At 43.1% G+C, this 24,418-nt stretch overlaps 1 protein-coding gene and 1 pseudogene across 1 annotated transcript; both read left to right on the forward strand.

Annotated features, from left to right (window-relative positions):
• Positions 1 to 1,365: 1,365 nt before the first annotated feature.
• LOC126195006 (uncharacterized) lies at positions 1,366 to 21,300 on the forward strand. The gene is made up of 2 exons (XM_049933428.1): positions 1,366 to 1,497; positions 19,960 to 21,300. The coding sequence occupies exons 1-2, from the start codon at positions 1,456 to 1,458 to the stop codon at positions 21,175 to 21,177; spliced, it is 1,260 nt and encodes a 419-aa protein (XP_049789385.1). The 5' UTR covers positions 1,366 to 1,455; the 3' UTR covers positions 21,178 to 21,300.
• Positions 8,796 to 8,913, forward strand: LOC126195912 (5S ribosomal RNA; annotated as a pseudogene).
• Positions 21,301 to 24,418: the final 3,118 nt, after the last annotated feature.

Here is a 24,418-nt window from a genome sequence, read left to right on the forward strand (position 1 = left end):
TCAAATATGCTTAAATGTCTCGTTAAAATTCCCTCACCGAGTTGTACGTATTTCCCTCAATAGATCAGGAATTGCTTCATTATTGTAACAATAAATCAACTAATTAACAGTAGGTATGCAATGGTTGCAACACCGCTGTAGGGCCTAGACTGTATTATTATTATTATTAATATTGGCAATGGTCATACAAAGCACTGACAGAATGCAATTTTACAGTTTCTGGCAGTCCAGGAGTAATGAGTTCAGCACTTAAGTGTTTTACAATGAGCAGACCTAAGCATGGTGCACACATTTTAAGCAGGTTGATTTTAAATGGGTGTGCTGGGTGTGGATGAAGCAAATGGCGCTAAGGAGAGGAGTAGTGCAGAGAAACCATGTTTTGTAAGAAGGATCTATCCAAAAAATTGACAGTTAATTTTCTTTTCTGAGGAAGAGTTGTAGGTAGCACTCGGGAAGCACAAGAAGTGCTTCATCATTGTATTAAGAAAGCTTATTAGAAACAAGCAGTACCATTTGTCTCAGTGACTCCTTAGTTCATGGTGTAGCAAAACAGCCACAAATATTAAATATCAGTTATCTGTTCTCATTTTTAAAGTGAAATTGATCGAAGAAAATTCTTTTTTATTCTGAAGTTTAATTAGGTCCTAACGTTAATGACGCTTGGCAGACTGGGCAGAGGAAAAGGGGGGGAGGGCTTACTAGCTAATATGTGTTCGCAATCAGGGGTAACGGTCTCAGCAAGGTTGGAAAACGCTGGTAGAGACGGTACCTGTATTATACCAAAGAAACCAGTTGGACCATAATATTTTTTGCGGGACTGCGTTTTCATGTATGGCATTATTTATGCTATGTCATGTCATCTACAGTGAGGCAAAGTTTCATCAGATTCAACGTCCACCTTCCACAGTTTCCGATATTTTTATGTTTTTAATAATGAAAATCGTGATTGTTTTTCATTTTGTGTTTATATTTCTAATCTTTAGATGTAAGATTATCTGGATATAGATGATAGATATAGATTTCTAGATTACGTAAAATATATATACGTTCCACAAGTGTACTTAGATTGTAGATATAGATTTATAGATTACGTAAAATATACATACGTTCCACAATTATACCTTAAATACTGTTGACGATATTGTTTCACGTCCTGTTTAGTGTTATTATATTTTGTGATTTCTTAGGATGTAGTTGTTTTCCTGAGCGAGGATGTCGTGTCTCGGAAAGCGGGTTGCAATAAATCAGGGAGGACTCACAGACGTGTGACACGTGTCGCAACGTCCGCGAGAGGAAAGAGCTGACAGTCACTTGTTATTCAGATCTGAGGCTTAGACTGGCGAATCATCTGTTTACCGCGCCGACAACCTGGCGAGATAAGGTGGCGTATTTGAGGCGAGCTGACTCTCCTCGCGGCAGGAGTGATTCTGCAACGAGACACGAGACAGCTTGTACATGGGGAAACGAACTCACTTAACGCACGCCGCCCTCATTCTGGTGAGTAGAATGAATCCAGTGCAGTGTGTCGGCTTACGCAACCTAACCTCGCTGGATCTGCAGGTTTTACGGAAGTTCTTTGAAGCTCGGAAGTTGTACCTGGACGGTTTATTGTTGCCTGCTTTCTTCTGTCGGGTGGTACGGATTCCGTTTAATAGATGACTGCGGTATTACCTACCGTCCAACAGTGACGCTCACGCGATGAGAACCTGCGGTTAGAAATACGAAGGCGAAGCAGAACGAGCAACCATTTGCAGTCAGTACCTCGAAAAGAAGAGATTATTTGATATACCTGAAACGTGGTGTACTAAAATGTTATTGCACACTTTCAGTGAAAGGAAGTCAATTTGCATGAAACAGTGTTAGCGCGACATCGAGAATATTCTTTTTTTGTGGGCGAGGGTGGGGGGCTAATACACATTAAAAGAATCGTCAACTGGAGACATACTGTCGTATCAAAAAATGGCTGAAATGGCTCTGAGCACTATGGGACTTAACGTCTGAGGCCATCAGTCCCCTAGAACTTAGAACTACTTAAACCTAACTAACCTAAGGACATCACACACATCCATGCCCGAGGCAGAATTCGAACCTGCGACCGTAGCGGTCGCGTGGTTCCAAACTGTAGCGCCTAGAACCGCTCGGCCACCCCGGCCGGCTACTATCTTATCCCTTTGACATCAATTGTGGCTTATCATTCGGCATTAAATAAATAAAAGAAAGCTACTATGCCGCAACGTGAATGGATACTTCAACCATGGAATGCGTGTTATTGTTCACCTGAAAGTGCATGATAATCACTTTTACAGTGCAATGCGTGAAAGAGCTATGTAGGCAAAGATTTTTCACGGTGCATTAATCCAGGGAGTACCGACAGTTCTATTCATTAATGTGTAAAATAGCTCAAATAATTACAGAATAACTAGGGGGAAATGGCACCGAAATGATCTTTCAAATTAGTGTGTACATTTACGAGACTGGACACATATTTATTGAGGCCTGCTGCCTGTTATTATATAGCAGGTCGTGCACTGTGTGATTTTACATGTTCTGTTACACAAATTCAGTTTTATTACTAGTACATTTATTTCTCATCGAAAATTTTACAAAAAAGTAAGTTAAAAAACAAATAAAATAATAAGTACAAACGCATACAAACAATTTTCTTTAAATTTGTTGCTAACTTAGATAATAATAGTAAAGAGATACATAACAGGTTATGGATGTATTTTAATTTAAATTTAAAAGTGTATTTAATGGATGAAACAAGAGATGGAAATTTGACTTAGCTATGATATGACAGTTCTTCCCTTTATACCTTCTGCGGTTATGGTTACGTCTGTTAAAAATGTATTGTCTTCACAGTGGTAATACTTAACTTAATGTTTGATTACATAACATCGTACTTTCGGAAGAATAACATCAGCACACTACTGAAGCTATCGAGTGCAGATAACTCCAAAAACTGTCGCACAATCAGCAGTTGAGGTATCCAAGTTGCTGACAAAAATAGGATTCAGAAGAATGGAAAGAAAATTAAGGATCTGGCAGATGACGATCAGTTTGGCTGTAGGTAAGGAAATGACATAGAGGAAGCAGTTCCGACTTTGCGCTTGATAATGCGTGCAAGTTTCAGGAAAAATCAAGATACTTCCACAGAATTTGTCAATCTAGAAAAAAACATTACACAGTCTAAAATGTGTCGAAATGAAACTATCAGAAAGTCTGGTATAAGCCAAGGGGAAGACCGGCAACAAATAATATGTGTGTGGATCAATTGTGAGCAATAAGAAGGTAAGAACGCAGTCCCTTTCCCCTACTGTTCAATTTGTATCACAAGGAAATAGTGGGGAAATGAAAGAAAGGTTCAGGACTGGAATTAAAAGACAAGGTGAACAGATATAAATTGGTAGATTCGTTAATGATACTGTTGTTGTCTATGAAAGTGAAACAGAACTACAGGATCTGCTGAATAAAATGACCAGTCTAGTAGGCACTGGATATTGCTATCATTAATAATGTTCTTAATTTGAGGAAGAAATTTCTGAGATAGCGCGTATGGAGTTGTTTACAAACGTTTCAAGGACTCCTGGAAAACCGGAAAAGATGAGAGTTTAAGCCTTTCAGATGTGGTGTGACAGAAGAATGCTGGTAATTGAGTGTACTTATAAGATGAGAAATGAGGAAGCTAGTCGCAGAATCGACAGGGGAATAAGTATGTAGAAAACACTATGAAGGGATAGGATGACAGGATGTGTGTAAAAACACCACGGTACAACTTCGTTGATATTAAAGGGAGCCATAGAGAGCAAAACCTGATGGGGAGTATAGAGACTGCAAATGGTCGAGAACGTTGTAACTGTTACTCTGCGGCCACTCATCTTCTGCGAATCAGGACAGAACATTCAGAAAAGCTAAGTTGCAACAGAGTAAGGTAGAACCCATCTCATCCACATTCATAAAAATGCACCAGTTGTGATGTAATTCGACAGATAATTCTATTCAAAAGAATTTCCGTAAAAGTTTATGCTGCTTTTATTATTACTTTTTACTATTATATGAAAATCAGCGTTTTACTAAATAACCTTTGGAAAATTCAGATTATCACAAGTTATTGACAAAAGTTTCTTGAAGAGTAGACCGAGAATGTTTCCGTTCGATACTATGCCTCATAAATGCTATTGTTCTTCAAGCTAACTTCATCAAATCTTGCCTTCTCGCTCGTCTGAGAAGTAAACGGTTTAAAAGTATCTAGTTATGGTGCTATTTCCAGTGTTAGTGTAGTGGGAAAACTTTCCAGTTTCAACGATTTCGCCTCCTGTTAGACTTAAATTTCTTCTGCTTCTTGGTTGATAATTCAGCTGGTATTTTTTTAATTCTTCTGTCGTCCGCCTGCTCAAGTTGTCTCAATCATTCTGAGTGCGTTCTGCTGAGTTTATCAGTGTCCTAACCTTTTTATCTGTTCGGAATATCATGAATGGCGATGTAACTCAGTCCGAATAGTCCCAATCACTTCTGAGAAACCTGACAGATCTACTAGCTTGTGTTTCTTTTCACCTGTGTCCTTTTGAAAGTCACTTTAAGCAAGATATTATGGAAAATGAAGCACCAATACGCCACTGGTATCATCACTCCCATCGCATAAAAAATGCAACAACTTAGACAACCATAACAGACGTTAAGAGATTGTAATCCACATATATAAATGACTATCTGTCCCCAAGGTGAGCTTCTGTATAGTCCCATGGATAATCTGTTAGGCGGAAGTATAACAAAATGATTAAGTAGCAGTTTCCGTTGAGCTTAAATTTGTGTAGGTTTAATATTTTTAGCGTTTTTTTCTCAGCACCACAAAATCAATGTATTTGTTCCCAGTTATCATTTCGTGTTATTATGATGAAACATGGAACTTGCCGCTAGTGGGAAGGCCAGCGTGCTTCAGTGATACAGATAGCCGTACCGTAGATGCAACCACAGCGGAGGGGTATAAGTTCAGAGGCCACGCAAACGTGTGGTTCCTGAAGAGGGGCAGCAGCTTTTCAAGTAGAGGGTAACAGTCTGGATGACTGACTGATCCGGCCTTGTAACATCAACCAACACTGTCTTCCTGTGGCCGGCCGCAGTGGCAGAGCGGTTCTAGGTACTTCAGTCTGGAAGCGCGCGACCGCTACGGTCGCAGGTTCGAATCCTGCCACGGGCATGGATGTGTGTGATGGCCTTAGGTTAGTTATGTTTAAGTAGTTCTAAGTTCTAGGGAACTGATGACCTCAGATTGTGAGTCCCATAATGCTCAGAGCCATTTGATCCATTTGTCTTCTTGTACTGGTACTGCGAACGACTGAAAGCAAGGGAAAACTACAGCCGCAATTTTTCCCGAGGGCGTCCCCTCTACTGCATGGTTACATTACGGTGGCATCCCCTTGGGTAAAGTATTCCGGAGGTTTAAATATCCCCAATTCATATCTCCGGGCGGGGACTAGTGAAGAGGATGTCGTCAGCAGGAGAAAAAAAAAAAACTGTCTTCTACGGATCGGAACGTAGAATGTCAGATCCCTTAACCGCGCAGGTAAGTTAGAAAATTTAAAATGAGAAAATGGATAGATTGAAGTTAGATATAGCGGGAATTAGTGAAGATGGATGGCAGGTGGGACAGGACACCTGGTAAGGTAAATACAGGGCTATAAATATAAAATCAGACAGGTGTAATATGTAATACAGGAGTCGCTTTAATTATGGATAAGAAAGTAGGAATGCGGCTAAGCTACTAAGAACAACGTAATGAACGCATTATCGTAGCCAAGATAGACACAAAGCCAACACCCATCACAGCAGTTTAAGTATGCTAACTAGCTCCGCCGATGAAGAGATTGAAAAAATGTATGATGTGATAAAAGAAATTATTCGTATATTTAAAGGGAGACGAAAATTTAATTGTGATGTGGGAATGGAATTCAATAGCAGGAAGAGGAAGAGAAGGAAAATGGTAGGTGAATGTTGACAAGGGGAAACGAATGAAAGAGAAAGCCAGGTGGTAGAATTTCTCACGGAGCCTAATTTAATCACCGCTGTTACTTGACCGAAGAATCATTAAGGACAGTTGTACATGGGGATCTGGAGACGCCGGAAGCTTTCAGATCGTTTACATAATGGCAACAAAGAAATTTCGGAATCATATTTTAAATTGTAGGACATTTCCAGGGGCAGATATGGTCTGTGACCACAGTTTATTGGTTATGAACTACAGATTAAAAAGAATTTGCCGAGGGAACTGACGCTTCTGACGATGTCTGCTCGTTAAAGACAAAGCACTTTTTTGTACTAACAAATCCGTACGCCAGTTGCTTCTGTAGAATCTTATTACATAAGCACAACTTTTGTTTGCTAAAGAACGGTTTGGAACTGCAGCGAAAATTGGTGTTCATCACGATAAATGCAAGTTATTTATCTTCCATCGGCTGTCTACTCGTTCAGCAAACGAGTGAGGCGAACGGAATTTCTGGTGTTCAGTTTTTGCCGATAACATGACTGCACAGAGAAAATATCAAGAAAATACACAAGCACGAATCGTGTTGCAACATTATACAACGTATAGCAATTAACGAAATCGACCTATAAGTACTGCACATCGAATTTCCTTAAAAGTAGGGAGACCGTCGTTTCTTAGGCACTTGACAATAAACATCCCATAGACGGAAGGACAGTACTTCCGTAGAATCTGTAGCAATTTCAGCTTTGTATTTAATTAATGTAAGTCTGACTTCTCTTTTGCAAGATATTTCTTCTATTTTACTCCAGTGCGATATATAAACGGCGGACGGAGGAAAATGATTACGACACATTAGCAGACTTTAAGTGCAACCTGAACCTTCTAAGGTTAGTTGAAATTCGGTAAAATGTAGCTTTAAAGTCAATCGTGTTATCTATAGCTCTCCGTAAACTAGTTTTGATTGTACACGACGCAATTATGAGAGCTGGATTTCGGAGCAGGTCTTTCGTCTAGTTTTCGAAGATATGTTACGAGGGAATTTAAGACGTGACCATTAAGTATGCACCGCGGTAGTTGGCGATGCGTTACGTCATGCTTAACTTTTAGGCTACTTCAGCTTGTGTGGGAGGGGCTTAACTTGTATTCCGGATGAAAAAAGAATCAGCTCAAACGACGCTTTCGCTTCTGATAACGAAAGGGGCCGTGCTGTTAAGGAATGTTCGCAGCGAATGCTAACAGCATCATCGAAGGAGTGGGTTAGAATTTGTTCCTCGTTTTGCAAAGGTTAGTAGCTCGTCTGGAATGACAGTCGGTTGTCACATGAGTTAATGTGGTACTTATTTTCCATGTGATAATTTCAATAGTATGTTTAGATTGTCACTGCTTGTCTACCTCTTCACTACCAATGAGCCCAAATAATTTTTTCCGGCGTCTTTCCTACCTCAATTTCGCACTTTTCTATTTTCTCCTCTTCTTTTCTACTCTAATACGTTTTTATTGTTTTGCTTCATTAGCTCATTCCTTCATTTTGTTCTTCTTTCTATATTTATCCTACTAGTTAACGCAAGTACGACTTTACAGCTACATTGTTTGCAATTTTCATTCATTTTGGGTATACTAACACACATAAAGGAAATTTAATACCTTTTGTTTGTTAAAACGTATTTTAATCCTCGCAAAATTTTAATTCCTTTCCGCCAGCATTCACCATGCTATACAAATACATGCAGTTTTCCCGTAAACAATAGGCATTGTAAAGCGAAGTATCATATTCAGGAGGACGGACTAAAATGTTCAGCTCTACAAATAATTTACATGCACTGCCTAACTCTGAGATAAAGCTACGCAGTACGCACTAGAAATCTCATATGCATAAAGCAAATTGATATCTTTTGGGGGAAACACATCGGTCAGTCAAGCATTGTAATGAAAGGGGGAAAAATGATTTTGTTTGGCCTGTAAGAGATGATATTTATTTAGACGAATGAAAACATTTCATTTCTCACCAAAAAGCGTAACCTCTCGACATAGTTCGAACCAATGGGTGGTATATTTTTACAGCAATACTATGCGTTACACTGGCAGTTTTCAGGGAGAGATTCAGTGGTGACAACAGTTTTTGTTAATTTAATATTGCTTTGTTATGACTCCGAGTTGGAGCGAGCTCATAGAGCGCGCCTTTGCTGCAATCTTCATTTTTTTAATCATGACCATAAAAACAATGTTCTATTAGATTCCTCCTATTTACCATTAGGTGGGGGTTTCCTCTATACATGGAACCAGATGGTGAAGGCACTGCATCCGCGAGGAGCGAGGCTCGGAACTCTAGTCGCCATCTTGATGTTGATGTTCGGAGGAGTTCTTAGATCACGTCAGCCAGCTAATAACAAGATCACTCCATTATTCCAGATTTCCTAACTTATTCGTGGCCACCTGTACCAGACTTATACCGCCAGCGACTCCAAAAACTGAGATATTTTATATTCTCACCTATGTGTTGCCCTTCGTCTGACACAAGTTTCATATTGTATTCCTGTGACACATATGGCTACCGCAAGCCGTTGTAATATGAAGCATGTCCGATTTTTACCGTCTGTTGTGGACGAAGAACACGCCTTAGACAAGTTACCAGAGGTAGTTTGTTTCGAAAACTGTGACTGCCTGCCATACGGACAGAAGTCTTATATGGAATGAAAACCTACAGCGTCTACGTGAACATATAGCTCAAACCTTCGGACGGGCAATTCATTTTGTTAAAAAAATTACACTGATGCTAACACCGCTTGTATATTCTTTCATCTGAAGAAACAAAGGCAACGGCCTTGTCGAAGTGGATACACCGGTTCCCGTCAGATCACCGAAGTTAAGCACTGTCGGGCGTGGCCGGCACTTGGCTGGGTGACCATCCGGGCCGCCACGCGCTGTTGCCATTTTACGGGGTGCACTCAGCCTCGTGATGCCACATGAAGAGCTACCCGACCGAATAGTAGCGGCATCGGTCAAAGAAAACCATCATAACGAACGTGAGAGCGGTGTGGTGACCCCACGCCCCTCCTATCCGCATCCTCATCTGAGGATGACACGGCGCTCGAATGGTCCCGATGGGCCACTTGTGGCCTGAAGACGGAGTGCTTTGAGGAAACAAAGAAAAGAAACATATCAATAGTTTTCTATTTCTGGTACTATTTACTGGGTAAATCAGCACTGCGAATCGGTAGCATACCAACACTGTCTCGTGCATTGTTTTTTCCTACTTTTACGCTTGACTATTACACAGCACCATCCATCCTGTCTTGCAACATTTTGCGTATGATAGAGGAGTTCGAAAAAGAAAAGAATCACGCATCTGAGACTGACAGAGAGCTGCGCTTTTTTCATTAATAACAATAACTGAAACAGCAAATTCTTATAGAACATCTTAGAAAGATCCACCTTTACAATGGCGAACGTAAGCAAAAGTATTTTTTAACCTTTTGACTCGCATTTTAAAGAAGCAAATAAGATGTTTGTTTGTATGATCTCATATTTGACGGAATAGGGGACAAAAAATGAAATGGCTCTGAGCACTATGGGACTTAACATCGGAGGTCATCAGTCCCCTAGAACTTAGAACTACTTAAACCTAACTAACCCAAGGACAGCAAACACGTCCGTGCCCGAGCCAGGATTCGAATCTGCGACCGTGGCGGTCGCACGGTTCCAGACTGAAGCGCCTAGAACCGCTCGGCCACATCGGCCGGCAAATTGGGTACACACAGAAAGCTTCTGTGGTGATGACACAAACAAGAAGATAGGAAAACGTGTCAGATTGAGATAGGGAAGCCTTCTCCAGAAAGCAGTGAGTCGAAAGGCGTAATCGAAAATGCCAAAATTTCAAATTCAACTTCGATTTAGTAACGATGATATGAAAGCAACTAGACACACTTTCATTACAGCCTGCACAAGGTGCTACATCACAATTGTTACTCAAAGTGCCGTCACCCTGCTTTTATGCAGGCCTGAAAGTGTCGCACAAATGTCCGTCGTATCCGTTAGAACAACCCTGACACTAGTCGTGTAAGGAAGTGAGAATTCTTGCCAGGAGATCGGCTTCAGCTCGAGATGTCTCTCGTAAAGAAGACTGTTCACATGATTCCTAAAAAAGAAATCACTGGGTTTGTGGTGTCACCGCCAGACACCACACTTGCTAGGTGGTAGCTTTAAATCGGCCGCGGTCCATTAGTATACGTCGGACCCGCGTGTCGCCACTGTCAGTAATTGCAGACCGAGCGCCACCACACGGCAGGTCTAGAGAGACGTCCTGGCACTCGCCCAGTTGTACAGCCGACGTTCATAGCAATGGTTCACTGACAAATACGCTCTCATTTGCCGAGACGATAGTTAGCATAGCCTTCAGATACATTTGCTACGATCTAGCAAGGCGCCGTATTCAATTGATATTGAGATTCTATTAATGTATCATCAAGAGCGATGTTCTACAAATGTGGATTAAAGTTAAGTATTCCAGAAGCTACGTACTTTTCTTTATAGCATTCATTACGTATCCTGTTTCAGACCTCACGCCAGCCTGCGTGAGTTTAAGCGCGTGCCTTTCGGCTTCCTCTCATTGTGTCTAGGCTGTCTTGTCTAGACACAACAGGGTTCTGATCAGATAGATCGGGGAACAGGACCACTACTTCCCATCGACAATTCAGGGAACATCTAAGGCCGACGTTAACGACAAAGAAGTGTGTCAAGTTAATATGTCTCTTAGAAACAGTCTGTGCTGGCACAGTTGAAAGGAGTGGTGGGGGGGGGGGGGGGGAGGCAAGCTGAAAAGGGCGATGCCTGCATATAAGTTCGCAGCAAATTCGAGTTATGGCTCTTCTCAGTTACAGCGAGGAAATTTTCAGTGACCCGCACATTGAAACTGTTACGAGTATTTATCCTTCCATCTCTGGTAAGAAGGCTTCATCCTAGAGAAGTGTTCAAGAAAGAAAGCGAGCTGCAGCATTCATTGACTCAATGTGGCGCGACGTCAGAAGTCCACATGATACACTACTGGCCATTAAAACTGCTACACCACGAAGATGACGTGCTACAGACGCGAAATTTAACCGACAGGAAGAAGATGCTTTGATATGCAAATGATTAGCTTTTCAGAGCGTTTACACAAGGTTGGCACCAGTGGCGACGCCTACAAAGTCTGACATGAAAAAAGTTTCCAACTGATTTCTCATACACAAACAGCAGTTGACCGGCGTTGCCTGGTGAAACGTTGTTGTGATGCCTCGTGTAAGGAGGAGAGATGCGTAGCATCACGTTTCCGACTTTCATAAAGGTCGGATTGTAGCCTATCGCGATTGCGGTTTATCGTACTGCGACACTGCTGCTCGCGTTGCTCGAGATCCAATGACTGTTAGCAGAATATGGAATCGGTGGGTTCAGGAGGATAATACGGAACGCCGTGCTGGATCCCAACGGCCTCGTATCACTAACAGTCGAGATGACAGGCGTCTTATCCGCATGGCTGTAACGGATCGTGCAGCCACGTCTCGATTCCTGAGTCAACAGATGGGGACGTTTGCAAGACAACAACCATCTGCACGAACAGTTCGACGACGTTTGCAGCACCATGGACTATCATCTCGGAGACCATGGCTGCGGTTACCCTTGACGCTGCAACACAGACAGGAGCGCCTGCGATGGTGTACTCAACGACGAATCTGGGTGCACGAATGGCAAAACGTAATTTTTTCGGATGAATCCAGGTTCTGTTTACAGCATCATGATGGTCGCATCCGTGTTTGTGGACATCGTGGTGAACGCACATTGGAAGCGTGTATTCGTCATCGCTGTACTGGCGTATCACCCGGCGTGATGTTACGCGGTGCCATTGGTTACACGTCTCGGTCACCTCTTGTTCGCATTGACGGCACTTTGAACAGTGGACGTTACATTCCAGCTGTGTTACGACCCGTTGCTCTACCCTTCATTCGATCCCTGCGAAACCCTACATTTCAGCAGGATAATGCAGGACCGCATGTTGCAGGTCCTGTACGGGACTTTCTGGATTCAGAAAATGTTCGACTGCTGCCCTGGCCAGCACATTCTCCAGATCTCTCACCAATTGAAAACGTCTGGTCAATGGTGGCCGAGCAACTGGCTCGTCACAATACGCCAGTCACTACTCTTTATGAACTGTGGTAACGTGTTGAAGCTGCATGGGCAGCTGTACCTATACACGCCATCCAAGCTCTGTTTGACTCAATGCCCAGGCTTATCAAGGCCGTTATGACGGCCAGAGGTGGTTTTTCTGGGTACTGATTTCTCAGGATCTATGCACCCAAATTGCGTGAAAATGTAATCACATTTCAGTTCTAGTATAATATATTTGTCCAATGAATACCCGTTTATCATCTGCATGTATTCTTGGTGTAGCAATTTTAATGGCCAGTAGTGTAGTTTATTATGTCAAGATCGCCTGAATACTACAGCCATTTACATTACCGATTTCAGTACATTATTGGCATCTTCATATAAGTAATTTCAAACACTTTCGTACAAACTCTAGTTACAGGGGATAGGCAAAATAATGTGAACACCTGTACTTCCTTGGGAATGGTTTATTAATAAGGGACTGGACTTCCATTTGCCCATAATACAGCCGCGATTCTTCTAGGATACTGGCATATAATTCAATAGTCTTCAGTGGAATGTTATGCCGCTCTTCCGTCACAACCTCTTGTAACTCCTGCTGAGACGAGGGAGGCGGAAATCTGCTTCGCCGTCAGCGCTCCAATACCGCCCACAAGGGATCGGTAATGTTCATGCGTGGGATCTGTGCTGGTCAGGGTAGACTCTGCAGTTCACTTGCATGCTCCTCATACCACGATTGTACTATCCTGGCTGTGTGAATGGATGCATTATTGTCCTGAAATATGGCATCATTGTAGGGAATGACATTTGAATCATGGGGTGCACGTGATCACCTAAACTGTTCACAAAATCGTTGACTGTAACACGGCCTTTGAGAGTAATGATGGGACCAGCAGAATACCATGATATGTCTACTCACACCATCACACTTTCACCTCCATGTTTAAATGTTGGAACCAAGCAATCAGGATTATAGGCTTCTTTTGGCGTTCTCCAGATGTAAACCAGGCCCGATGTTGGAAATAACGAAAACTTTGACTCGTCGGACCAAATGACGTGTTTCCAATGATCAGCCGTCCAGGATTTATGCTCCTGACACATTGTTACGCTTCTTTGCGTTGGTTGTCGTCACTAATGGTTTCGGTATAGCAGTTCGTCCACGAATATTCATTCGATTTATGGAGTTCTCGACCGACAGTGTCGATAGTTACGGGGTCTCGAAGATTACTACTTAGCTCTGCAGTCATTTTAGCCGCCGTAGTTTTGTGTTATTGTGACACAATTCGTAGTAGCGTACTACGATCTCTGTCACTTAGTTTTGATTTGCGCCCACTATTACGTTTACACGATGATGTCTTTCCTCGTTTTGTGTAGCCTATCATGACTGTTGAAACAGTTGCTCCTGAAACATTCAATAATTTGGCTGCCTTGGTTTACTGATACTTCAGCTAATCGGGCCCCCACAATCTGCCCTCTTTGGAACTCTGTTAGGTCTTTCATTGCACGTCGACCTCGGCCTCTGAATGCAAATACGAAGTGTGCACTACTCGTAACTAACCTGCACTGATTCCTAGTCCGTACTGAACGCGCACTGTCCAGCGCGACACGTGCCTCAACTGTGTTGTTGATTTTCAAACACAACCATCCCATTACTATCACTGTTCACCTTATTTTGCCTATCTATTGTGTGTGCGTACTAAACATAATGAAACTGGTATAAGATATGTCAACAAAATACGCATCATACCGTTAAATAGTAAAAAGAGATTAACTACCACATGTGAAGAAGGCAATAATATGCTGAAACCAGTAATGTGAAGATCTGTAGTAGTTAGGTAATTGTTATATGGACATTTATAAGGCAGCACGCTTTCATTTGACAATATGGCAAATCTTTAAGAAAAAGGTTGAACTTGTCATGAATCGTAGCAGTGTAGCTAGTGTCACCGTATTACTATCCAAAAATACACTTCACGTGCAGCTGTTGGAGTGCTGATCGTAGACGCCTCATCTAAGACAACAGACACTATTTAACACAAGTTGGGAGTCCGGACAGTTTGTTGATTTTCCGGGGGCTGATTTGTAGTAACTAGCAATTTGTTTTTCCTTTCATTAACTGTTGGAGCAGTCTAGGAAACGTAGTGAGCGTTGGCTATCTCCTACATGAAGCTCGATAAAGCATTTCAGCTTGCGTACAACTTCAACAACTTCATCGTACACGAAAGCCATACCTGCTAATTACATAACCGAGTACAAAACACTTTTATTAGTGATTATCGACTGCCCTCTTCAGCTTTTAAACTCAGATTTCAGTCTTGCAGACTTTACACCAAGGCTCATCATGTCAATCTACACGTCACAACATCCACAGCGTAGAAGTTGTTTTTCCCTTCTGCACACTTCATGATCTACGCCGACTTGTTGGTCGACTATGATTCACCTGCGGTTAAAGCAACTACATACGCAAATAAACTAATTTATAGCATCGAAAAAATATTACAATGTATTCAAGTTTCACTGGCAGCGTTATTCCACAGCACATTTGCTTCGTAGCTGTTGACCTGGCAAAGAGAAGTCTACCAGTATCAAACAAGTCTTAATTTGAAGGAGAAATTTCCGAGAACGTACGTTTGTAGCGCAGGATTTTATGACAGTGAGACATGGACTGTGGGAAAACGGGAACAGAAAAACTTAAGAAAACTGTTGAAAATTAGGTGGACTGATAAGGTATGGAATGAGGAGGTCATGCAAGAAATCGGCGATGAAACGAATGTATGGAAAACACAAAAGAAGAAGGGGCAAGATGATAGGACATCCATTAAGAAAAAAAAGTAGCTTCAGTCATTTTCTTACTTGTTTTTCTTATATCAAATTGAAACAATTCCCTTCACCAAAATGTTTCAAATTTTGTGACGAACTCAGCGGAACACACTATACTACTGTTCATCCATCTGCATTATTAGCTTATCGTCTGCGAAGTTTCCTTAACCTGCGGGAATGGTTTGCTGAGAGGATACAGTGGATTCTTTTCTAACCCCTCCCCCCTCCACCTCTCCTCGCTCCCATCCTGTTTCCTCCTCTCCTATTCATCCAGTCTACTTGAACTAATACAAGTAGGATCTTAGTGGAACTTAAGACTACAAAATTCATCAGAAATACCAGGCGATCAAAAAGTCAGTATAAATTTGAAAACTGAATAAATCACGGAATAATGTAGGTACAGAGATACAAATTGACACACATGCTTGGAATGACATGGGGTTTTATTAGAACCAAAAAAATACAAAATTTCAAAAAATGTCCGACAGATGGCGCTTCATCTGATCAGAATAGCAATAATTAGCATAACAAAGTAAGACAAAGCAAAGATGATGTTCTTTACAGGAAGTGCTCAATATGTCCACCATCATTCCTCAACAATAGCTGTAGTCGAGGAATAATGTTGTGAACAGCACTGTAAAGCATGTCCGGAGTTATGGTGAGGCATTGGCATAGGATGTTGTCTTTCAGCATCCCTAGAGATGTCGGTCGATGACGATACACTTGCGACTTCAGGTAACTCCAAAGCCAATAATCGCACGGACTGAGGTCTGGGGACCTGGGAGGCCAAGCATGACGAAAATGGCGGCTGAGCACACGATCATCACCAAACGACGCGCGCAAGAGATCTTTCACGCGTCTAGCAATATGGGGTGGAGCGCCTGGTTCTAATAAAACCCCATGTCATTCTAAGCATGTGTGTCAGTTTTTACCTCTCTATCTACATTATTCCGTGGTTTATAAAGTTTTCAAATTTATACTGACTTTTTGACCACCCGGTTGAATAAAAATGACTCGAAAAATGCTTGTTGGTTGCTGAAGAAAACTTGTAGCTGTTTTTGGAGATTTTTATTGCCCCATTCACATGTTTCGGGCTCAGCCCATCGTCTGGTGACCTGTTAGTAATTAGAATACTGGGATTACAAATTCTTCCCAAGAAATAATAAAAAATCTAAGGCGTAAAAAATGGTTCAAATGACTCTGAGCACTATGGGACTTAACATCTGAGATCATCAGTCCCCTAGAACTTAGAACTACATAAGCCTAACTAACCTAAGGACATCACACGCATCCGTGCCCGAGGCAGGATTCGAACCTGCGACCGTAGCAATTTCGCCGTTCCGTAATGAAGTGCCTAGAACCTCTCGGCCACATAGGCCGGCCCCTAAGGTGTCAAAACAAGCAAAAAATATTCATACCATACGCAGTTACATAAGTTCAAGACGCAGTTGTGAATGCCGTACATCAGGTGCATTAAGCTTTCACTCGCACAGACAGAAACCAAATATACCAGTGCCGGAGCGGCAAGTAACGAACGCCGTGGCCTGTAGAGGGCACCTTGGGCTAACACAGTGTCATCCGGAGGAATCGCCAGTATCATAAGGAAATTTAGTAAAAGATGTGTTTCAAGAATACTAACAATGACAAAAGTAAAGCTCAAAGACATAAAATTGTGTAAAACATAACAACTATTACATATACTAAAATGTAAACTTTCACGGCCGGAAATATCATGTCCATTATAATTATCCGGGCTGTAACAGCTGAAGAAATCCGTATAGAAACAGTGAGAATATTAGCCAATGCAAAACCGCCGAAAAGTAACATAACTGTGGGTGAGAGAAGAGCTTTAAAACTCCTGAATGACGACGATTGTATTTTGGTTCTCCCAGCTGACAAAGGAAGCGCAACGGTGGTTATGGATGTGGCCGACTATCAGAGAAAAATTACGGATCTACTGGATCCGCAAGCATATAGGAAGCTGAATAAGGACCCCACTAACAACGTTCTCAGAACTGTGTCGCGGTTAATAAAAAAGTCCTCCATTGAAGAGAGTGTACAGAAAGGTCTCTGCAGTTCGGTTGCGCTACCACCGAGGCTTTATGGATTGCCCAAAATTCATAAAGAAAATGTTCCGTTAAGACCGATACTAAGTGCCATTGGTTCGCCCACCTACTCGTTAGCCAAGTTTTTGACTACGCTGTTAAAACCACATGTGGGCCGTTCGGACTCGTATATAAAGAATTCGACACATTTCATCAGCAGATTGAATGGCATAGTGGTCCAGCCAGAAGACATATTGGTCAGCTTCGATGTGGTATCGCTGTTTACCATGGTTCCACTTAATGATGTATTGGAACAGCTGGATCGAATTTTTCCTGCCTATATTTTAGAGCTGTTTAAGTGTTGTTTGACGACCACATACTTCAAGTGGAATGAACAGTTTTATGAGCAAACGGATGGCGTGGCTATGGGAAGCCCCCTAAGTCCCGTAATTGCAAACTTCTTTATGGAGAAATTCGAAGAACAGGCCTTAGGTACTGCCAGCAAGAAACCAAATGTGTGGTTCCGATACGTGGATGACACGTTTCTGTTGTGGAGACATGGTAGGGAGGAACTAAGCCGGTTCCACGAACATCTGAACAGTATAAACTCAAGAATTCAGTTTACTATTGAGGAGGAGGTAGACGGCAAACTACATTTCCTCGATGTGCTTGTGTTTAGAAACGAAAATGGTAGTTTGGGCCACTCAGTGTACCGCAAACCCACGCACACGGACCGTTATTTGCACCGGGATTCGAACCAGCACCCACAACAGAAGCGGGGTGTTATCAAGACGTTAGCGGACAGAGCTAGAAATATTTGTGAACCTGAGTTGCTCGACGCTGAGATGGAACATCTCCACAATGCGCTAACGAAGAGCGGATATTCGTCCGCCGAAATAAAACGTGCGTTGAGGCAGCCACGCAGAAATCATACTGACGTACAGGCTACTGCAAAATCTAAGGTTTTCCTGCCGTTTGTTAAAAATGTAACGGAAAGAATAGGGAGGATCTTGACGAAGCGGAATATTACCGTAATTTACAAGCCCACCAGGAAGATACAGGAATACCTTAGGCCTGCCAAGGACGCTCGCAAACCACTGGAAAAATCTGGAGTGTATAGGATCCCATGCAGCTGTGGTGATGTTTATGTGGGTACCACCAAAAGAACTGTTTCTAAACGTTTGGAAGAGCACAAGGGAAATTGTAGAAGAGGAGAAACGGAACGATCAGCTGTTGGGGAGTATGCTTTCCAGCCAGGGAACCACAATATTCGTTTCGAGGAGACGCAAGTACTAGCGGCCACGAGCGGATACTACGAAAGGCTCTACAGGGAGGCAATCGAAATCGCTAAACACCCAAATAATTTCAACCGAAAGGAGGAGGGCGTCAAATTAAACGGTATATGGATGCCGGTGTTAAAGAAGATGTGTACCACTCGTCCACTACTGGGTGATTGCAACGGCGATCGACGGCGACGGACAGCGGCCAATTGCACTGACGTTTTCAAAACACGTGACGTCACGCCGCGGCGCGGGGGCGCGCGGACACGGAATTTAGCGGCAGTCAGTAGCGAGCCAGTGTGTGTGTTGGACCTTCCATCAAGCTACGGACCCCCTTGAAGATGTCTCCCGCAGTCGGAGACGAAACGTTGGGAATCACCTCAGAATTCATCAACCGACCACGGCGTAACAGCCCGGATAATTATAATGGACAACTATTACATATGTGACCGAGCGAGGTGGCTCAGTGGTCAGCACGCTGGAGGACGACGGTTCAAACCCGCGTTCGGCCATCCTGATTTAGGTTCTCCGTGACTTCCCTGAATCGCTTCAGGCAAATGGCGGGATGGTTCATTTGAAAGGGGACGATCGACTTCCTTCCCTATCCTTCCCAAGTTTCGATGGGACCAATACGTGGAAATTACAACATATTAAAGAATAAAGTCAAAATTTCGGCAAACGTTACCAAACGTTGGGTGTTTTTAACAGTGGCCGCGAAGACCACACGTATTTTACTTTCAATGACAACTGAAAAAATTATAAAAAAATATGAAAAAACCAATCTCTTGTTCCACTGACCTGCTAATTAAGTAATCGGTCATGGAAGCGCCGTCTATGTACGAAAATTTCTAGACCTTCCAAAATCTTCAGATAAACACCTTTAGTCTCATAATGAAGGATCTGCAAATTGTTTTCGATGTCACGAAGCTGATGACTGCACTGACGTAAATCAGCCCCCAGTGCACTACCACAGCTGGGATAACCGTGTTCTCTGATCCGCGTTCTGAACTCCCTCTCAGTCTGTCCGATGTGAAACTTGTCACAAGCTCCACACTTAATCTTATACGTCCCCACAGTTGCAAAACATATTAACAGACTGCTCTATACTATGTCAGAGGAGCTTCCCCAATTTGTTAATAGCGTTAAAATCTACCACCATATTATGCTTTTTTAAACTCATTACTAATCTTCAGAGTGGGTGCCCTACCAGGATAGCCGAGAGCGCCAATGCGCTGCTTCCTGGACTCGGGTAGTCTTGCTGGTCCCGGATCGAATCCGCCCGGCGGATTAACGACGACGGGTGGATGCGGTTTTTAGGCGGTTTTTCACATCCTACTAGGTGAATATCTGACTGGTCCCCACGTCCAGCCTCAGTTACACGATTCGCACCCCTTACAATTAACCATGCCAAATCCGTACTTAACCCTGCCGACCCTGCGCATAATGTGGGGTAAAGGCAGTAGCAAAAGAAAGACTAATCAGAGTGGGTGGGCCAACGTACTTAATAGCAGCATATATAACTTCTTCGTTCTTTACTGCAGTCTCTTCGTGAGTCTGTATCAGAATTTTTTCACTTATTTTCCTAATATCTGAAATCTCTATCTGTACAATTTTTATTATATTTGTCATGATGGTTGCCTACTTCTAAGAGGACTTTCAGTCGGAAATAAACATTCAACGTGTTTGCTTGCAGGGGTTGGCAGTGCTGGTTCCACAGTGTGTCTGCAAACCACAAGGCTGGAGCCTGCCGAAACTACCGCAGCTGCAGACACCTGTCATCGCTCCAGGGCAGCTACCGTTCGACTGTGCGGAGCTGACTGTCGACCCCCGCATACCGAAGTTTCTCATCCAGGAACTCTGCAGCCAACCACCGGCCGAAACCGCGGCAGACGCTGCTGCTGAGGCCAAGGATCAGGCTGAAACCGTCGAGACCAAAGTCCAGGAAGAAGCTGCTGAAAGCAAAGATCAGGCAGAAGCTGCTGAGACCAAAGATCAGGAAGAAGCCGCTGAGACCAAAGATCAAGAAGAAGCCGCAGAGACCAAAAATCAGGAAGAAGCCGCTGAGACCAAAGATCAGGAAGAAGCCGCTGAGATCAAACATCAGGAAGAAGCCGCTGAGGCCAAAGATCAGGAAGAAGCTGTTGAGACCAAGGTTCAGGATGGGGCTGTTGAGGCCAAAGATCAGGAAGAAGCAGAGAATGCTGCCAAAGAAGTAGAGGCTGCAGAGGAGCCAGCGGCGAGGCGCTCGAGCAGCGATGGTGCCAAGCAACCGGTCGAGGTGATCGTGCCTTTCTTCCGCGTGGTCATCCAGAAACTCATCAGCCCAGACGCCAAGGTGGCGACCAGGGAATTCTGGGCAAAGGCCTACCAGGAGGCAGGCTCTCCCAAGCTGGCCCGACACCCGACCTTCTTTGAGATAGCGGCAGGCGTCCAGCAAGCTGTGGAGTCCTTCCGTAGCGAAGACTCTTGGCCTAAAGTGGTGCGCCTGATCAAAGATTTGACTTCAGACAAGCAGTGGAAGCGGCTAGAAGCGGTGCTGGCCGCCGCTCACGGGCGAGACCCTGCGAACCTCTGGAAAGCTCTGGGCGCTGCCAAGGCCTTGAAGGTGGCGCTCAAGTCTTCAATAAAGGAGCCACAGTGCAGAGTGGAGGGTCCCAACCCTGACCCGGAAGACTGTCGCGAGTTCTTTGTTTGCTTCCGCCTGCAGGGTCGCTGGAAGTCCAAAGACGCCAAGTGCCCCAAGTACACAGAGTTCAGCCCCAGCCAGCTCAGATGCGTCTGGGCGCCCTTCTCTGACTGCGTCGAGCAATCTGACTCTGACTCTGGCTCTGACGAGGATTCTGAAGAATCCAGCAGAGAGGTTATCGAGAGAATTCTCAAGCACGGACCTGGTGCATTCCATGTCCAGTAACTCCACAACACTGTAATTCGAGTATGTTGTCAATAAGAGTGTTTTCCTGCTGAAAGAAATTCGACATCTGATTGAACAATCGTCTCCTGCAGAGATGTATACAATAAACTCCACCTAAATAAATGCACCTGTTTTGCTTGTTTATAATTAAGTCTGAAATGCTGTTAGGAGTACAGGGGAAAACATTAATACTTCAATAGTAGTACACAGCATTAGAAAAAAAAAATTATTAGAAAGACGTTACAAATTTATTTTAGGAAACTGAAAAAAAAAATATATATCTTCTGTTCTGGTCACTCCTATTACTGGAAACAGTTTGTCACGATGCGTTTTGGCAGCAAGATGACTTCTTCAAGTGTCAAAAATTGTTAATATATCATTCTCTGTAGCACACACTTCTTTGAATTGTAATATTTTTGCTCGGTGTTCCACTTCGTTTGTGTCGAAAGAAATAGTGCCGCCTATGTGACACCTGCGTGATAAGACAAATTCTTGCACACTGTAAACAATAGGAAAAATTAGTTCATGAGTCAGTACCACTTACAGCATGTAGACATACGCTGACCCTGCACCATGGGAGGAGAATCTCTCACTACATAATTACGAACTATATTGAAATGCATTTTTTTATATAAGCAGCTGATGAATAGCGAAAATATATAGTCTCATAGGAATTATCATCATAGATGTAAGAAGAAGGAATGAAGGAAGCTGTGATGCACATGGGTTCCATTCACAAGGTTGTGGCTGCGTGGTATGAGGTAAGAATTTAGTGTTTGTTATTGGAGTTACTTTTATTAGTTTTCAACACGACAGAGCACCGAAACGCTTATACAACGATGTATTCCCTCATTCACTGGAGAACTTGCACAAATACACTTGCTTCCCTGCGATGTGTCAAGCTTTCCTCCCAGCAAACTATTCACTAACATGAGCAAGAGGTTATTTATCAATGATCTCGCAGCCAACAGCACGTTTGAGTATATAATGCGGAACCTTGAAGTGAGAAACTAACAGAACGAAGAAGTTTCACTGATACTTTCACATAAAAAACTACGGCAGAGACTTCGCACAGTCTACTAATAAGTGGGCATCTCTTTTGTTAATGTGATACTGTGCTCCATATTTTCGATGTCAGTTATCCATTAGTGATTTTTGTGTCCAGAGAGGATATGGATTGGGCCAGGTTTCACCCAAGAATAAACTCATGATGCCTTTCAACGCACGTGTGACAACCAGCTGTGCTCGTATAATACTCTCGATACACTGTCTTAAACGCTTCACAACAAACTAAGCAAAATATGCTACAAAAAACTTAAGTGTTGTATGGCATTGATATTTGGGATATCCCAAAGAGTGGGTTCAGCAGCCGAGCGAAAACGGTGTTCTTCCTGCACGCACATCGGCCCTCTCCTTACACATGAGTAATACGACATTCATGTGTATTTGTGGAGCGTAGTTGAGTTTAATGGTAGATACGTCTAATGGTTGTATACACTGGTGTCCGAAATTAAAGCAACAAACGGAAATTTTGCCACTAAACAGTATAAACAGGTGACAGTAAAGTAGAAACAGTGTAAAAAATACAGAATCGTAATCAACTGCAACATTCATTGCGTGGACAAAAATGTTCTTGAGTTTTTCCCAGCTTAACGGATTTGCACACACATTCTGACTACTGGTTAATGTGTTCATTATGGGGTGTGATCACCTCTGGCACCAATACAGGCCTGACAATTACGGTACATGCTGTGAATGATGTCATCAATCGCATGTTGAGGCAATAACGCTGAAACCTGGTGGTAGTCAAGGGAAGGCAGGACTTGGTTACGATTGTGGACGGGCCGTAATCGGTTACTGCTGGTTGCTTTTTACAATTACACACAATTTATTTTAAACCGGTAATTCCAGACTCAACAATAAATAAAAATACCACACGTCATTAATGAAGGAATAAACAACAGCCGGCCGGGGTAGCCGAGCGGTTCTAGGCGCTACAGTGTGGAATCGCGCTACCGCTACGGTCGTAAGTTCGAATCCTGCCTCGGGCAGGTTAGTTAGGTTTAAGCAGTTCTAAGTTCTAGGGGACTGATGACCTCAGAAGTTAAATCCCATAGTGCTCAGAGCCAATAAACAACAGTGTAAATAATAGTGTTTTCAGTGAGTTACAATTTAGCCAATCACCATTAAATACAGATACAACAGATAATGTTTCAAAGGCAAGCCACTGTGATCTGGGCAGAAAGCCTTACACGCCAGGAATGGCAATAAATTAAAAATTGTTTAAAACTCTCTGCAACTTACAAATTACAGGTATTGAAATATTAAAGGCAAGTCGCCACAAATACAACAGACGGCATCAGACGCCAGGAATCGCAGTAAATATGGTTTTAAGGCTTACTGCTAAAATACAAATACCAAATTAGAATTTTAAGGCAAATGACCAGAATCACGGCTGAAGGCCTTACATGCCAGGAACGGCAATAACATAAAAAATTTAAAAACCTACTGTAAAACAGCAAATACAATAGCGAAGATAATTAAAAAAAACAAGCAACTGATCCGGACGGTGCTCCAGGAATCGACCTCTGAGAAGGTCTGGCAACAAACACTTTCGCGGGCGATGAGATAGGCTGCCAAGAGCTACATTCGCTTCACAGAATGGTAACTCAGTCTAGTGGCAGTCTAACGAATGACTAATGATAATCTTGCTGGAAGTACCCGACGTCCGATAAACCAAATGCAACGATGGAACAATATGCCAAAGCCGGAACCGGCAGTCTGCACTATGTCCCCAGAATACTGTGTTTAGAGCGCCCGAAACGTGAAAGGAACCACTACCACCAGAGTAGAAAGCACTCGACTCGCTGCTCTTCGCTTCTGGGACACTATGAGCAGCAACACGAACCCAAGTTACTGGAGAATGGCTAGATATCACAATGACGGAGGTTTCTATACTTGGATTGAGTTGCACTCATCTTAAGGCTTGCTGGATCCGGTTTACGACGAGGTCGTGTACCCTCGTGACCACAGCCCTTCCATCCGGCAGTCCATGCGTGCCGCCAGCAGTTCCGGCGTGTTCTCGCACTGCGCTGACCTGGCTCCTCCTGAGTCCCCAACCGCCACACTCACGCGACCCAGAAAAACAACGACGTCGCCCCAAAGATAGGGCAACAGTTACTACATATCGATAAGCGCCGCTGCTGCCACTAGCGGACAGGCAACGCTTGTAAAAGCGAGT

This window comes from Schistocerca nitens, chromosome 7 (assembly GCF_023898315.1).
Source record: "Schistocerca nitens isolate TAMUIC-IGC-003100 chromosome 7, iqSchNite1.1, whole genome shotgun sequence".
Taxonomy (NCBI): domain Eukaryota; kingdom Metazoa; phylum Arthropoda; class Insecta; order Orthoptera; family Acrididae; genus Schistocerca; species Schistocerca nitens.

Coding starts and splice junctions, on each gene's coding strand:
- LOC126195006 (XM_049933428.1), top strand. CDS start 1,456: ATGGGGAAACGAACTCACTTAACGCACGCCGCCCTCATTCTG. Junction 1,498..19,959: donor CGCACGCCGCCCTCATTCTG/GTGAGTAGAATG, acceptor GTTTGCTTGCAG/GGGTTGGCAGTGCTGGTTCC.